The sequence below is a fragment of the Coregonus clupeaformis genome, chromosome 11 (assembly GCF_020615455.1).
Source record: "Coregonus clupeaformis isolate EN_2021a chromosome 11, ASM2061545v1, whole genome shotgun sequence".
NCBI classification, from domain to species: Eukaryota; Metazoa; Chordata; class Actinopteri; order Salmoniformes; family Salmonidae; genus Coregonus; species Coregonus clupeaformis.
The window spans coordinates 32,612,267-32,630,689 of record NC_059202.1 but is presented as its reverse complement, the minus strand read 5'-3'; the positions used below and the strand labels follow the sequence as shown (position 1 = coordinate 32,630,689).

General features: G+C 42.8%; 1 protein-coding gene across 1 annotated transcript in view; it reads right to left on the bottom strand.

Annotated features, from left to right (window-relative positions):
• Positions 1 to 2,695: 2,695 nt before the first annotated feature.
• Positions 2,696 to 18,423, bottom strand: part of LOC121577306 (neurturin-like) — a 41,180-nt gene continuing 25,452 nt past the window's right edge. The window contains exons 2-3 of the mRNA XM_041891070.1: positions 7,485 to 7,734; positions 2,696 to 4,649 (exon numbers count right to left, since the gene is read on the bottom strand). Coding sequence (XP_041747004.1) covers positions 4,243 to 4,649; positions 7,485 to 7,713 — 636 coding nt within the window. The 5' untranslated portion in view covers positions 7,714 to 7,734 and the 3' untranslated portion in view covers positions 2,696 to 4,242. The remainder of the gene's footprint in view (positions 4,650 to 7,484; positions 7,735 to 18,423) is intronic.

The window sequence follows — 18,423 nt, the reverse complement described above, 5'->3', positions numbered from 1 at the left end:
TATCCTCAATCTAGCAGCAGCTACAGCTAACCTGGATAGCGACTGTCTGTGTTCTGATTGTTCAGAGAGTGTGGAATCCTTTGGGTTTTAAGCACATTTAGACTTGAGGGTATTATGGTCCCGGGCTGGGGAGGCCTGTTTTCTTGGTTTAATGCCAGCATGGGCCTTTAATTACCTGTCTGCTCTAATTATTTGATTGGTCTTAACTTAAAGAGTGACTGCCTTTCAAAAGCAAAGAATCCCTTTGAAAATGGCCTATGTGGCCTCGATATGAGTCAGAAACAGTTATGCTAGTGTCAGAATTGACTACAAAGTGTAAATAGGATAATTTTGGTCATAAAGTCAGTCTCATCTAAAATTGAGTTTGTAACATATGTGCGTCACAATGGGTAAATTAAGGTTTGGTTTTGATTTGACAATGTCCATTTGCCCACTAACATGGGGTGAACAGCTGCGGTGATTGCTCTCTATCCAATAGCATAGACAGTGAGACAGACCTGCCCAGCAGCTCCGATTTTATTTACATTAAACAACACGTCACGCATTTCTTTACTTGAGAGATACTGCGCCAAACACACTTAGTTAAATTGCGCAACTAAAACATCCACGTCCAAAAACGGGATTTTGAGGAAGTGAAATAGGAAGTGAAATCTACAGTGTCTCATGGCGGACACACATCATTAACCAAACGCAGAATCGGTCAGGAAACACACCTCCAAGATTGAAATCTCGTTTTTCTAATGAGCAACAGAAAAACACACTTGCCAATCGGCGTGTTCAGTGGCTCTTGAAGAGGTATTCCCACTGGTTTCAGACTATTCCATTTAAACCTAACTGTACCTCACACTATACTGTAGATGCTCAGGTAAAATCTATAATTTGGATGAAGTTAACATTTCGATGTAGCCCTCATTCTAAAATGATTTGTTCACAGTTTTCAAGATTGAGAGATTATGTCTGAACTGATGTCATTAGAGTTTATTTTTTTGTCTTGCTCTTGAACTTTTCCAAGGTGTGTTATTTTAAGCTTATTATATGTATATTTGGCCACAATTAATCTAATGAATGATTTCCATTTTGTTTTCAGAAAATAACTCTGTTTGATTAAACACATATCAACACATATTGCTGTTCAAACATGTTCTGGTAACATTTACATTACATGTGTGGTTAAAATCAATGGCTTGTCCTGTACAGTCGTGGTCAAAAGTTTTGAGAATGAAATATTAATTTTCCCAAAGTCTGCTGCCTCAGTTTTTATGATGGCAATTTGCATATACTCCAGAATGTTATGAAGAGTGATCAGATGAATTGCAATTAAGTCCCTCTTTGCCATGAAAATGAACTTAATCCCCCAAATACTTTTCCACTGCATTTCAGCCCTGCCACAAAAGGACCAGCTGACATCATATCAGTGATTCTCTCGTTAACACAGGTGAGAGTGTTGACGAGGACAAGGCTGGAGATCACTCTGTCATGCTGATTGAGTTAGAATAACAGACTGGAAGCTTTAAAAGGAGGGTGGTGCTTGAAATCATTGTTCTTCCTCTGTTAACCGTGGTTACCTGCAAGTAAACACGTGCCGTCATCATTGCTTTGCACAAAAAGGGCTTCACAGGCAAGGATATTGCTGCTAGTAAGATTGCACCTAAATCAACCATTTATCGGATCAGTCATCAAGAACTTCAAGGAGAGAGGTTCAATTGTTGTGAAGAAGGCTTCAGGGCGCCCAAGAAAGTCCAGCAAGCGCCAGGACCGTCTCCTAAAGTTGATTCAGCTGCGGGATCGGGGCACCACCAGTGCAGAGCTTGCTCAGGAATGGCAGCAGGCAGGTGTGAGTGCATCTGCATGCACAGTGAGGCGAAGACTTTTGGAGGATGGCCTGGTGTCAACAAGGGCAGCGAGGAAGTCACTTCTCTCCAGGAAAAACATCAGGGACAGACTGATATTCTGCAAAAGGTACAGGGATTGGACTGCTGAGGACTGGGGTAAAGTCATTTTCTCTGAATCCCCTTTCCGATTGATTGGGGCATCCGGAAAAAGCTTGTCCGGAGAAGACAAGGTGAGCGCTACCATCAGTCCTGTGTCATGCCAACAGTAAAGCATCCTGAGACCATTCATGTGTGGGGTTGCTTCTCAGCCAAGGGAGTGGGCTCATTCACAATTTTGCCTAAGAACACAGCCATGAATAAAGAATGGTACCAACACATCCTCTGAGAGCAACTTCTCCCAACCATCCAAGAACAGTTTGGTGACGAACAATGCCTTTTCCAGCATGATGGAGCACCTTGCCACAAGGCAAAAGTGATAACTAAGTGGCTCGGGGAACAAAACATCAACATTTTGGGTCCATGGCCAGGAAACTCCCCAGACCTTAATCCCATTGAGAACTTGTGGTCAATCCTCAAGAGGCGGGTGAACAAACAAAAACCCACAAATTCTGACAAACTCCAAGCATTGATTATGCAAGAATGGGCTGCCATCAGTCAGGATGTGGCCCAGAAGTTAATTGACAGCATGCCAGGACGGATTGCAGAGGTCTTGAAAAAGAAGGGTCAACACTGCAAATATTGACTCTTTGCATAAACGTAATGTAATTGTCAATAAAAGCCTTTGACACTTATGGAATGCTTGTAATTATACTTCAGTATACCATAGTAACATCTGACAAAAATATCTAAAAACACTGAAGCAGCAAACTTTGTGAAGACCAATACTTGTGTCATTCTCAAAACTTTTGACCACGACTGTACATCTCCAGTGTTCTAGTGACAGAAAATAGCTGTTAGTGCTGCATGGTGGCATGCATTTCTCTCTCATTTCTCCCTTTCTCAGTGCTTTTGGCCAAGTCAGTTATAAAGGAGGTAAGTGGATTAAGGTCAGTCAGTCTATTGCGGGATTTGCACAAATGGTATGGATTTGCAGAGGCTAATTCAGGGTGAAACTGAAGCACAATCCCTCTTGCAGTCACATTTACAATGCAGCAGTCACCCATTTAATGCATCACTCTGTCTAGATGATCAAACAAGACTGCATTGCTGTATTACCATTTAAGTTATATTTCATGAGCTCACAGTGATCTTGCTGTAGAAGGATAGGGATTTTTGATAGCATATTGTTTTTCTGTTGGATTGTTCTTTCCGGGAACAGGCTTATACAGCTATAGCCATTCCATTTGATTAACAAGCTGCTGTCATTAAGCCTAAATCTCCCATACAGTCTCTATTTAGCATGCATGCAACAGGGATGTGGCTGTAGCTAGTTATTTTTTTTTATTTTTTTACCCTTCAGCTTCATATGCCAGTATAGGCCTATTCATGTATTTACTATCACCTATTACTAAAACATCTCCTTTTAGTCTGGTCCTAGTGATGAATACAGAGGAAGCAGTTGAAGAACATGAACGTGTGTTTTTATATCGGGTGTTGTCCATTATCGTTCAACATAAATGAGGTAGATTTTGATAGTTACTGATGAAGGCTGGAGATTTCATAATTTAGTTCATTACCTGTGATATGAAGGAGTGCCTACACACATAATATAATTGGTGAAGCCTGCTGTACATGTTTCTCCAAGCCTGTAGTCTTTCCTAGTACTGTTGTTGCTGCTCCATTGGACTTCCCTTAGTGATACCTCATGCGTCATCAATGGTGCGGATCAAGAAGTTGTGGAGAAGCACACTGTGGTAGCTTCATGTTGGTTTCATCCTTTTGTATACTGTACATGTCGTCCTTGGCATTCCCTATCTTATTCTAGTACTTTCCATGTACACACTTCTACACACTAATTTCTGAAAAAATAAACCAGGCCTCTTACAAGTGTGGTATCAGAACAGACTTGCAATGTAGCATGCACTAGTTATACCTCAGCTGGTCTTTTGTACTGGTAGTGGAGCCGTTGCTACATAGTCCACAATCAAGCAACAAATCATTGCTTTAACTGTGATTGCCCCATGATGACAAATGTATAATCCTAGGACATACAATGTATAAACCAACAGAGAAATATCCCAAGAAAGGCAAAGAAAGCAAAACAAACATTTGCTGTTGTCTTTTGAAAACGAACACAAAATTAACAGATGGTAGGATAGATGGTAGTTTCAAATGTCTGTATTCCCTGGCATAATACCGTAGGGATCAATTCTTGTGCACTCCTGTTTTTGTTTGTTTTTGTAGCAGTAGTTGTTGCATTTCCCATGTTCAATACAGTATCTGGGAAGTCAAAATGGCCGCCATCGAGGCGTTATACACAACCGCACGTCAGAGCAGAAAACTCATTGAGCGTCTTGTATCTGTTACTGTTGTCCAAGAAGGAAATGTCATCGTACTCCTTGGGCCGGCAACAGGGGCTCCTCTCCCTCTTTGAGATGCCTTTCCTTGTCCATTTCTTCAGTATGACATCGTAGTTTCGTCGGCTAGCATTACAGTTCCCGCTGCAGTACCTGAAGAGCAGCGTTTCGTCGCTGTGGTAGCCCAGACCCAGCTCACTGACAGTCACTTCCACCTCCCGCAGGGAACATGGCTTTGATGCTTTCTTAGCCCGTTTAGTCCTTTTGCTCTGCCTGGCCTCCTGCTGTGCCTTCTTCTCCACCAGAGTCCCGATCACCTGCTTCAGCTCCCCCTCTGTAAAACCCTGGAACATGTACATGACTGCAGAGAAGAGATGAAGAGGTGTTAGGCCAAAGGAAGATACAACGATGAGAACCATACAATACATCTGTTGTAGCTAAAGCATGGACTGTGATACAATGAAGAGCTTTGAATGTCTGTGAAATCCCAGTCTCAATCATTATGTCAGTTTGGAAAATAAAAAGATAAAAGATCCATACAGTTGCTGGTACAAGTTTTCAAATGCTAGAAATGTGACAAGCTAACAGCCTTTAAAAACAGCTACATCACCTATACCTGTGAAATGTACTGGGACATACAGTGTAACGCTAGCTTAGACTTTCCTTGATCCAGTTTGTAGAGATTCACTGCAAACAATTGAAACATTTGAATCCTTTTGACCTGCATGGATCATTGGCTTGGTGAACAATAAGTTCTCTAGAATCAGGCTATCATCAACGACCGGTGTGTCTAAACTAACAGATTTTTTTCTAAGTGATGTTTCAAAAACTGATAGTCTAAGGACTTTTTCATAGTTGACAAAGTATCTCTCATACTGTACATGCACACCTACATTGGCAGTGACATGAGCCTTTTCCAATGTTAACAGTCAGTTGTTCAAATATTGGGCTTGGGTTTATCGCCAGTCCAGCTGCTAGCTATGTACTTGACAGAGAAAGTAGACAATATTTTCTGCTGAGTCTATAGAAATAGAATATCCCCTTTCAGACCATGGCAATTTGTCGGGTACACCTGTGGCTGAGTCTTTGTGTAAACAAGGTAGAGCAACTTGGCAAATATAGTTCAACACGTTAAACATCAGCACATTTACACATTAGGAGTCAATTAACTTCTTCCCCATGTCCAATGCATTTGGACACCTGATCCAGAACCTCATGCCATAGCGATTACCAAATACCAAAACCATTCTGCCAAAACATGAGGTAAAACTTAATAGAACCTGTAAATATATATGGGCATGTCCAATAACAAATCCCTGGGAATTGATTTACTTTTGTGTTCAATGGGCCTGTAGAGATCACATAATTGTTGTGTGTTGACAGCATCAAGGGTACAGACAAACAACACCTTTTTATTAATTGAGAGTGATTCCATACACATGGTCCTACTCAAGGTTTATACAAACAGAAGCATATGCATATGCATATCAATTAAAGGAGCATCTGCAGTTTAAGCTGAGGGATGGGGCAGGAGAACTGTAACCACTCTCAAATTCATAGACAGAGCTATGGAGGCAAGGACTTTACCATCCATGAGATCAAGATTAGATTTAGCCATGTTTTGAGGCTATACAGTGTTTGTTTAGAACTACATTATTTACAAACGATGGAGTAAAATATGCTTATATTTGGGGTTCTGATGGGATACGACAGTTGAACTAAGCTCATGAGGCATTTATAAGTTATATTCTTCAAGGATCAATGGTTATATATCATTAATTTAAAAGTCAAAAAACTGATGTAGCAATCGCAGGTTGCCCCTTTAATTATGTTTTCAGGTATTTACTTCACAAGATAATTAGACATCATAAAAAATTATGCTCCTCTGTCTGACAATTCTGTTCTACTATGCCCCTTAGGCTCACCATACTGTTCTAAAGTTAGATAGAGCTGTAATTAACAGTTCATTCTATCCCCTCCAGGACACAACCTTTACTTAAAAGGCTTTTGAAACACCAGGGGGCTTGTTAAATACTAAACCCTACAAGCTCAGACACTCAAAACAACATGTAATAGCCCTGCTTTAGCCTGCCGCACTGACTGACACTGTAATCAATGGTGGTCTTGAAGCAACGACACTTTGCTGTTCTTTGCATTCACAAATTAAACTGAAAAAGGCCTTCCCAAAGTGATTTCTTCCCAAATGGTTTGCGATTCAGTCATTTGTTTCGTGTGAAGAGCTCCCCATGGCCTGGCAGTAGCATGACAGATTAGGTGATTAGGCTACGTGATTAGGCTAGCTGATCTTACTCTTGACTTGGCCTAGAAAATCTCTACTGGATGATCTGAATAATGGTTTGAGAGTCACACTCTGAGTCCGGACCAGCAAAAGGACACTGTATAGACATTTTCGGTCTAGTAAAAATGACTTTAGAGAAATCCGCTCAGTTTTACGGCCAACTTTGTGGTAGTTTAAAAATAGAATGCCCATCAGCGAATGAGAGATAACAAGAACCGACAGTAATGCCCAGCCCAAAGCCAAAGGGACAGTGTGTAAGGACAGTGTCTTAACACAAGGCCAGGTGGCTCTTCAACCACATGGTGAGGGATGTCACATTTCTAGCCTCCACTGACCCACTTAGTGGGACTCTCTCTGAAAATGTTCTTATTCCCATCCTAATGGACAAACTCAGAGACCATCACTGACATTTTACATCTCTGAATCTTTTATGACACCTTTTCTTATGAATACTGCATAGCCTCTAAAACCATATCAGGAGGTTACAGGCGTTTTATCACACTCATTGTGCAAATTCTCCTGGTATGATGAGATGAAGCTACAAACCTTAATGGAGTAATCTGCTCCCCGGATGTCACATCATTTGATTTGATTACCCTGCCTGGCTGTAAGCTGCAGATGGCTGCTATGCTCTGTCTGTGAAGGTATGCTAGCTTTATCTGTACATGTAAACTAATAATGGCCCTCAGACAAAGACTGGTTCATAATTATCCAATTTTAACACATGAAAAAGTGCACATGAAAAAGCGTACATTCCCTTGACTGCTCTCCACCACAACGTTTTCTTTAGTGACCATTTAAATATCAGAGCTTTAGCAAGGGTCAATCAGAACATTTAAACCAATCAGAACATCTGGACCAGAATAGTTGGTGACTGAAGATGACGGTTTTGCTTACATTCTGTCAAAATGTTGCTGATGCCGTCTGTCGACCGCACTTTGCGATGACGTCCGATCAGGGAGGAAGAGGAGTTGGAGGAGGAAGCGGAGTCTGATGTCCGCGGCGAAGACGAGTCCCAGGAGGGGAAGTGATGCGGTGGTGTGGGAACCATGATTCTAGTGAGGAAGAGGGACAGTGCTGTACCACAGAGAGTCAAGGCGATGGCGGCACACTTCCATAACTTCATCTTAGAATGAGCATTGACACTCTGAAAGACAAGGAAACACAAGGGAAGAGGTTAGGGGGGAATGTTTTTACTGCAACACCCACAATGATGAAAGCACAGGAGTGACAGGACAAATACTTCATGCAATAAATGGCAAATACAGCTGGCTTAGTTCCATAGTATTACTGCATGTACAGTACAGTGGGAAGGGCCTCTTGTTGGCACAGGGGCCTCCATTTCAACAGATCTCATTCTCAAAACGTTATCACAAGTGTTTTTGCCATCAACAAAATACTGTGTCCCTCTGCTGAGGCCATTCTGCAGTCGCTGTTTCACAGGTGTGGATTGTCAGATGTGCTATGTGTGGTTTTGCCCAGATACTCCATGTCAACACAAAGAGGTATTTCAATTCCGGTAACCCATGCATGAAGTCCCTGAACGCCTTTATTTATTGTTTTTATGTTTCAGCGTATAAAAAATGAGTAGAGAATAGCAGTCAGTGTACAGCTTGTGTAAACTCCCTCACAGAGCTAGCCTATTGTGAGCATGGATGGGATACTCCTCTGGCATAGCGTCAAGCCCCAGATGAAAAGTCTATTACTAGAGAAAATTACGCAATTGTTCCTTGAAAGAGCTGAGCGATAATGATCTTCCACGATCTTCTAGTTTGCTTTGCTCGAGGGATTGGCTGCATAGTAATGGTTTAAACTGAACTATTCAGCAAGATATTCTGTTTGATTACTTATCTACCCAATAGTGTTTTAATGGCTTCACAGTTTGATTAAGGTTCCCATTGTTGTGGGATCTCTCAGTGATGCCTCTGTGTGTAAGCAATATTGTCTCACCCACAGGAGGTTGATGGCACCTTAATAGGGGAGAACGGGCTCGTAGTAATGACTGGAGCGGAATGGTATCAAATACATGGTTTCCAGGTGATTGATGGCATTCCATTTGCTCCTTTCCAGCCATTATTATGAGCAGTTGTCCCCTCAGCAGCCTCCTGTGGACTCTAACCGTATTGCATATTATGTTCTGCGATATCTCTTTTAAAGGCCCAGTGCAGTCATAAACATGATTTTCCTGTGTTTTATATACAGTTGAAGTTGGAAGTTTAAATACACCTTAGACAAATACATTTTAACTCAGTTTTTCACAATTCCTGACATTTAATCCTAGTAAAAATTCCCCGTCTTAGGTCAGTTAGGATCACCACTTTATTTTAAGAATGTGAAATGTCTGAATAATAGTAGAGAGAATGATTTATTTATTTAAGCTTTTATTTCTTTCATCACAGTCAGAAGTTTACATACACTCAATTAGTATTTGGTAGCATTGCCTTTAAATTGTTTAACTTGGCTCAAATGTTTCGGGTAGCCTTCCATAAGCTTCCCACAATAAGTTGGGTGAATTTTGGCCCATTCCTCCTGACAGACCTGGTGTAACTGAGTCAGGTTTGTAGGCCTCCTTGCTCGCACACGCTTTTTCAGTTCTGCCCACACATTTTCTATAGGATTGAGGTCAGGGCTTTGTGATGGCCACTCCAATACCTTGACTTTGTTGTCCTTAAGCCATTTTGCCACAACTTTGGAAGTATGTTTGGGGTCATTGTCCATTTGGAAGACCCATTTGCGATGAAGCTTTAACTTCCTGACTGATGTCTTGAGATGTTGCTTCAATATATCCAAATAATTTTCCTTCCTCATGATGCCATCTATTTTGTGAAGTGCACCAGTCCCTCCTGCAGCAAAGCACCCCCACAGCATGACGCTGCCACCCCCGTGCTTCACGGTTGGGATGGTGTTCTTCGGCTTGCAAGCGCCCCCCTTTTTCCTCCAAACATAACGATGGTCATTATGGCCAAACAGTTCTATTTTTGTTTAGTCAGACCAGAGGACATTTCTCCAAAAAGTACGATCTTTGTCCCCATGTGCAGTTGCAAACCGTAGTCTGGCTTTTTTATGACAGTTTTGGAACAGTGGCTTCTTCCTTGCTGAGCGGCCTTTCAGGTTATGTTGATATAGGACTTGTTTTACTGTGGATATAGATACTTTTGTACCTGTTTCCTCCAGCATCTTCACAAGGTCCTTTGCCGTTGTTCTGGGATTGATTTGCACTTTTCGCACCAAAGTACGTTCATCTCTAGGAGACAGAACGTGTCTCCTTCCTGAGCGGTATGACGGCTGCGTGCTCCCATGGTGTTTATACTTGCGCACTATTGTTTGTACAGATGAATGTGGTACCTTCAGGCGTTTGGAAATTGCTCCCAAGGATGAACCAGACTTGTGGAGGTTTACAAAAAAAAATTCTGAGGTCTTGGCTGATTTCGTTTGATTTTCCCATGATGTCAAGCAAAGAGGCACTGAGTTTGAAGATAGGCCTTGAAATACATCCACAGGTGCACCTCCGATTGACTGAAATTATGAAAATTAGCCTATCAGAAGCTTCTAAAGCCATGACATCATTTTCTGGAATTTTCTGACTTCAACTGTATATTTCTACACTGTGATGCTGGAATAATACTGTGAAATTGTAAAAATTATGATAATGACCTTTGAGTGTAAGAACGGTTTGAAAAGATCTCTTGAAATCTCAGCCTGTTTTGGTGGGATGGACTTTTGGCCTGCCTGGTGACATCACCAGGCGGTAAATTAGTTAATAGACCAATAAGGAAGAGAATCCCAAACCTCTCTGCCAATAACAACTAGTTTTCCCCTCCACTCAGACCACTCCCAGAGAGTTCTAGCTAAATTCTTGCTTGAGAAATTGCTCTTGCTCAGAAGCTATTTATGTTTCCTTTTGACCATTTTAAAAGGTGCAATATCCAGAAATCACTTCGCCATTTCCTGATTGCTAAAATTGGAATAGTTCGCCTTATTTCAGTTTAGAGCAGTAGAGGCTGCTGAAAGGAGGATGGCTCATAATAATGACTGGAATGGCGTAAATGGAATGGTATCAAACATGTGATTTTCATATGTTTGATACCATTCACTCCATTTCATCCATTATACTCCATTCCAGACATTTTTATGAGCCGTCCTCCCCTCAGCAGCCTCCATTGGTGTAGAGCACATATGTCAAACTCATTCCACGGAGGGCCGAGCGTCTGCAGGTTTTTGCTCCTTCCTTGTCTTTGATTGATGAATTAAGGTCACTGATTAGTAAGGAACTCCACTTACCTGGTTGTCTAGGTCTTAATTGAAAATAAAAAATGAAAACCAGCAGACACTAGGCCCATGGAATGAGTTTGACACCCCTGGTGTAGAGTCATTGTGTCACGTACGTTAAGAGAAGGGTCGGACCAAGGTGCAGCGTGAAAGGCGTACATGTTTATTTAACTAATAAACACACAACACAGTAACCAAAATAACAAACTTAACCGTGACGGTCCAAAGGGCTAACACACAAGCCTAAACAGGAACACAACAAGATCCCACAACACAGGCAGGAAAACTGGCTGCCTAAGTATGATCCCCAATCAGAGACAACGAGCGACAGCTGCCTCTGATTGGGAACCACACCCGGCCAAACATAGAAATACAAACCTAGAATATTCACACCCTGACCAAACTAGCTAGAGTTCTATAGGCCAGGGTGTGACAGTACCCCCCCAAGGTGCGGACTCCGGCCGCACAAACCTGACTGAATAGGGGAGGGTCCGGGTGGGCTTCCAGCCTTGGTGGCGGCTCCGGCTCCGGAGTGGAGCCGCTGACCAGAGCTGGCTTGGGCACCGGTGGGGCGGACTGCTCTGGCTCCGGAGTGGAGCTGCTGACCGGAGCTGGACTGGGCACCGGTGGGGCGGACTGCTCTGGCTCCGGAGTGGAGCTGCTGACCGGAGCTGGACTGGGCACCGGTGGAGCAGACCGCTCTGGCTCCGGAGTGGAGCAACCGACCGGAGCTGGATCAGGCACCGGTGGAGCGGACTGCTCTGGCTCCGAAGTGGAGCCGCTGACCGGTGCCAGACCAGGCACCGGTGACACGGGCACGGGCCGTGCCGGACTGGCGACGCGCACCACTGGCTTGGTGCGAGGAGCAGGAACAGGCCGGGCCGGACTGGCGACGCGCACCACCGGCTTGGTGCGAGGAGCAGGAACAGGCCGGGCCAGACTGGCGACGCGCACCACCGGCTTGGTGTGAGGAGTAGGAACAGGCAGGGCCGGACTGGGAACCCGCACCACTGGCTTGGTGCGAGGAGCAGGAACAGGCCAGGCCGGACTGGGAACACGCACCACTGTACGTTAAGAGAAGGGTCGGACCAAGGTGCAGCGTGAAAGGCGTACATGTTTATTTAACTAATAAACACACGACACAGTAACCAAAATAACAAACTTAACCGTGACGGTCCAAAGGGCTAACACACAAGCCTAAACAGGAACACAACAAGATCCCACAACACAGGCAGGAAAACTGGCTGCCTAAGTATGATCCCCAATCAGAGACAACGAGCGACAGCTGCCTCTGATTGGGAACCACACCCGGCCAAACATAGAAATACAAACCTAGAATATTCACACCCTGACCAAACTAGCTAGAGTTCTATAGGCCAGGGCGTGACACATTGTACCATCTAAACCTCTGTGAAATATATTTTCAATAACCAAAACTATTGTATTTTCAGAAGTTTGAAGCTAGTGTACAAAACCGAAAGTAAAAGACGCACAAAAACTATACTTAAAAACGGGAAACATAGAAAGAGTGCATATAGAACAGACCTACCGCTTCTGAGACTTGCTTTCAATAATAATTACATATCTATAACTCACATTTCTATGTGAATTTGGTCAGGTTGCCCAAAAAGTTACATATTGCAGCATTAATTGAAAACAATCACAGTAACATACTTAATTGTTACCAAGGAATGATTTGATATTGAGATAAAAATTGCTGTATTGGGCCTTTATGTGTTTGGTGTTGTGTTGCATGCTTCCATACTGTGATTTGTCTGTCTTGAATTATAACCTGTTCGGCTTTATAATAACATAAGCCAATATGTGCACAACAGAAAGCATTTGAAAACACCACTACTGTTCAGCAAGGCAGATATTTCACCATAGGCCTACCGCTAATCACATGGCCATGAATCTCAGCATTACATTTTCATACCTGGACTTGGACTCTAGCTAATTGTCAGTGTGGACAGCAGAGGAGTGTGGTGGGAGGAGCCATAAGAGGATGGGCTCATTTTAATAGCTGGAATAGAATAAATGGAACTGAGTCAAACATGTGTTTTCAATATTTTTGATGTGTTTGGTACCGTTCCATTTACTCCATTCCAGCCATTACAATGAGCCCGTCCTCCTATAGCTCCTCCCACCAGCCTCCTCTGGTGGACAGTAGGCGTGAACCTAAACAGAACAATCCTGTTACAGTGATGTTCCAGACACCAAAGACCCTTGACCTTTTCACTACTTTATGTTTGTTTGTCTGCTCACGCACCTGTGTTTGTAATTGTTTTTCCATGCAAATACATGTTATTGTACCACACTTTGCTTTTCACGTTCATTCCCACACTTTACCTATTAACAGTATCAGTTGATTCAGATCCCTCCCATGTTTGAAATGTGTTTTTGTTTGTGCGGGGCAGGGAAGATGGCGGGGTGCAAAACATTTATCCAGATCAGGAAATGGTTAACTGACAGTGGCTGAAGACATATCCAGATCAGCTCTGTCAAAGTGCTTTGCCAGACTGGGGGTACGGCCTTCATCAGGGCCTTTGTTTCTGGCCCTCTCTGTAGAGTGGCCGACTAAAACGTGGTTGGAAGTGAAAAGATCTGCGCTACAGTTCTCCTGGCAATACTCACCGGTTGTTTGCCTTTTACTCAGAGACTCTACCCACTGGCATCAACGAACATCTTTGAAAAGTCACTAATGGTTTACTGTCTTGTAAATAGAAGCATCCTGTTGTGGAGTGTTTTTTTGGTAGAGTCAGATACTAACAGTCCCATAGATCATCTGCTGAGGACTTACACAGCACGCTCTAAAGGATTACTCACTAAGATGTACAGCACTGTACTGCCAGCTTGGCAATGCTGCATGTACTGTAATTGGCACATAAGGAAAGGTGTGTGCTCATAGAAAACAGGCATTCGAACAACATAAAGTGTTCCTATTCATTTTCATCCATACCACACTACTATATTGTAGGCCCCTACTATGCTGATTCACAATACCATGGTCCTAACTTCTGTATGTCCTCCCTATTTGAGCGGTAGGCATGTCAATTTCCAGCAGAATCATGATTAATTAAAATGGTATTCATTTGTTATTACATTACATTATAGCCACAGCTTTCTTTTGAAGTTGCTCATGGTTTTGTGTTTCTGTACAGCACTGACACACAGGAAATGGTGTGGTAAATCTAGCTAGACATCATAGCCTGAGTACCAGTCTCTTTAGCTAACATTCCACTCCTTGCCACTCCTTGTCATTGACAAATGTCAATTTGCCATTGCCTTGTCTTTGGCAATAACAAGGAGTGGCAAGGAGTGGAATGTTAGCTAAAGAGACTGGTACCCGGGCTAAGCTAGTCATATCCTCTGGTATAATGGCACAATAGAGGCATTACCTCCATATTGTGTATGACCTACAGGTCTCAGTGGGAGAAAGGGTATAAATCCAGATACTGAATCACATCAGCTTTTGTGCAGCTTAAGTGCAGTGGTGTCGGCTATTCTGTGTGGTGCCAGTAGTTAGTAAGAGCGCTAATGGTTTACTTGCCTAAAGCTAAGCCACTGATTGTGTATAATTTATCAATTATAAGACCCCCCCCACCCATAGGCTGCTAAGGGGAGGACATATATATGTATATATACAAAAGTATGTGGACACCCCTTCAAATTAGTGGATTTGGCTATTTCAGCCACACCCGTTGCTGACAGGTATATAAAATCGAGCACACAGCCATGCAATCTCCATAGCCAAACATTGACAGTAGAATGGCCTTACTGAAGAGCTCAGTGACTTTCAACGTAGCACCATCATAGGATGCCACCTTTCCAACAAGTCAGTTCGTCAAATTTCTGCCCTGCTAGAGCTACCCCGGTCAACTGTAAGTGATGTTATAGTGAAGTTGAAACGTCTAGGAGCAACAACGGCTCAGCCGCGAAGTGGTAGGCCACACAAGCTCACAGAATGGGACCGCTGCGTGTTGTAGCGCATAAAATCGTCTGTCCTCGGTTGCAACACTCATTACCAAACTGCCTCTGGAAGCAACGTCAGCACAAGAACTGTTCGTCTGGAGCGTCATGAAATGGGTTTCCATGGCCGAGCAGCCGCACACAAGCCTAAGGTCACCATGCGCAATGCCAAGTGTCGGCTGGAGTGGTGTTAAGCTCGCCGCCATTGGTCTCTGGAGCAGTGGAAACGCATTCTCTGGAGTGATGAATCACACTTCACCATCTGGCAGCCCGACGGACGAATCTGGGTTGCATATTGCCAACTGGATTGCAATGCATTTTGCCAACTGTAAAGTTTAGTGTAGGAGGAATAATGATCTGGGACTGTTTTTCATGGTTCGGGCTAGACTCCTTAGTTCCAGTGATGGGAAATCTTATAGCATTCAATGACATTCTACATGATTCTGTGCTTCCAACAGTTTGGGGAAGGCCCTTTCCTATTTCAGCATGACAATGCCCGTCGTGCAAAAAGCGAGGTCCATACAGAAATGGTTTGTCGAGATCGGTGTGGAAGAACTTGACTGGCCTGCACAGAGCCCTGACCTCAACCCCATAGAATACCTTTGGGATGAATTGGAACGCCGACTGCGAGCCAGGCCTAATCGCCCAACATCAGTGTCTGACCTCACTAATGCTCTTGTGGCTGAATGGAAGCAAGTCCCCGCAGCAATGTTCCAACATCTAGTGGAAAGCCTTCCCAGAAGAATGGAGGCTGTTATAGTAGCAAAGGGGGGACCAACTTCATAGGGGTGTACTCACTTTTGTTGCCAGCGGTTTAGACATTAATGGCTGTGTGTTGTGTTATTTTGAAGGGACAGTCACTACTTTACATTGTAGCAAAGTGTCATTTCTTCAGCATTGTCACATGAAAATATATACTCAAATATTTACAAAAATGTGAGAGGTGTACTCACTTTTGTGAGATACTATATATATATTAGTACCAGTCAAAGGTTTGGACACACCTACTCATTCAAGGGTTTTTCTTTATTTTTACTATTTTCTACATTGTAGAATAATAGTGAAGACATCAAAACTATGAAATAACACATATGGAATCATGTAGTAACTAGAAAAGTGTTAAACAAATCAAAATATATTTTATATTTGAGATTCTTCAAATAGCCACCCTTTCCCTTGATGACAGCTTTGCACACTCTTGGCAGTCTCTCAACCAGCTTCACCTGGAATGCTTTTCCAACATTCTTCAAGGAGTTCCCACATATGCTGAGCACTTGTTGGCTGCTTTTCCTTCACTCTGCGGGCTGACTCTTCCCAAACCATCTCAATTTGGTTGAGGTTGGGGGATTGTGGAGGCCAGGTCATCTGATGCAGCACTCCATCACTCTCCTTCTTGGTCAAATAGCCCTTACACAGCCTGGTATGTTTTGGGTCATTGTCCTGTTGAAAAACAAATGATAGTCCCACTAAGCGCAAACTAGATGCGATGGCGTATCACTGCAGAATGCTGTGGTAGCCATGCTGGTTAAGTGTGCCTTGAATTCTAAATAAATCACAGTCAGTGTCTCCAGCAAAGCACCCCCACATCATCACACCTCCTCCTCCATGCTTCACGGTGGGGATCACACATGCAGAGATCATCCGTTCACCTAATCTGCGTCTCACAAAGAAACGGCGGTTGGAACCAGAAATCTCACATTTTGACTCATCAGACCAAAGGACAGATTTCCACCGGTCTAATGTCCGTTGCTCGTGTTTCTTGACACAAGCAAGTCTCTTCTTCTTGTTGGTGTCCTTTAGTAGTGGTTTCTTTGCAGCAATTCGACCATGAAGGCCTGATTCACGCAGTCTCTTCTGAACAGTTGATGTTGAGATGTGTCTGTTACTTGAACTCTGTGAAGCATTTATTTGGGCTGCAATCTGAGGTGCAGTTAACTCTAATGAACTTATCCTCTGCAGCAGACGTAACTCTGGGTCTTCCTTTCCTGTGGCGGTCCTCATGAGAGCCAGTTTCATCATAGCGCTTGATGGTTTTTGCGATTGCACTTGGAAGAAACCTTCAAAGTTCTTGAAATCTTCCGGATTGACTGACCTTCATGTCTTAAAGTAAAGATGGACTGCAATTTCTCTTTGCTTATTTGAGCTGTTCTTGCCATAATATGGACTTGGTCTTTTACCAAATAGAGCTATCTTCTGTATACCACCCCTACCTTGTCACAACACAACTGACTGGCTCAAATGCATTAAGAAGGAAATAAATTCCACAAATTAACTTTTAAGAAGGCACACCTGTTAATTGAAATGCATTCCAGGTGACTACCTCATGAAGCTGGTTGAGAGAATGCCAAGAGTGTGCAAAGCTGTCATCAAGGCAAAGGGTGGCTACTTTGAAGAATCTCAAAAATAATATATTTTGATTTGTTTAACACTTTTTTGGTTACTACATGATTCCATGTGTGTTATTTCATAGTTTTGATGTCTTCACTATTTTTCTGCAATGTAGAAAATAGTAAAAATAAAGACAAACCCTTAAATGAGTATGTGTTCTAAAACTTTTGACTGGTACTGTATGTATGTATGTATGTATGTATGTATGTATGTATGTATGTATGTATATATATATATATATATATATATACACATATATACAGTTGAAGTCGGAAGTTTACATACACCTTAGCCAAATACATTTAAACTCAGTTTTTCACAATTCCTGACATTTAATCCTAGTAAAAAATCTGTCTTATGTCAGTTAGGATCACCAATTTATTTTAAGAATGTGAAATGTCCGAATAATAGTAGCGAGAATGATATATTTCAGCTTTTATTTATTTCATCACATTCCCAGTGGGTCAGAAGTTTACATACACTCAATTAGTATTTGGTAGCATTGCCTTTAAATTGTTTAACTTGGGTCAAACATTTCGGGTATGCTTCCACAAGCTTCCCACAATAAGTTGGGTGAATTTTGGCCCATTCCTCCTGACTGAGCTGGTGTAGCTGAGTCAGGTTTGTAGGCCTCCTTGCTCGCACACGCTTTTTCAGTTCTGCCCACACATTTTCTATAGGATTGAGGTCAGGGCTTTGTGATGGCCACTCCAATACCTTGACTTTGTTGTCCTTAAGCCATTTTGCCACAACTTTGGAAGTATATTTGGGGTCATTGTCCATTTGGAAGACCCATTTGCGACGAAGCTTTAACTTCCTGACTGATGTCTTGAGATGTTGCTTCAATATATCCACATAATTTTCCTTCCTCATGATGCCATCTATTTTGTGAAGTGCACCAGTCCCTCCTGCAGCAAAGCACCCCCACAGCATGATGCTGCCACCCCCGTGCTTCACGGTTGGGATGGTGTTCTTCGGTTTGCAAGCGTCCCCCTTTTTCCTCCAAATATAACGATGGTCATTATGGCCAAACAGTTCTATTTTTGTTTCATCAGACCAGAGGACATTTCTCCAAAAAGTACGATCTTTGTCCCCATGTGCAGTTGCAAACCGTAGTCGGTCTTTTTTATGGCGGTTTTGGAACAGTGGCTTCTTCCTTGCTGAGCGGCCTTTCAGGTTATGTTGATATAGGACTCGTTTTACTGTGGAT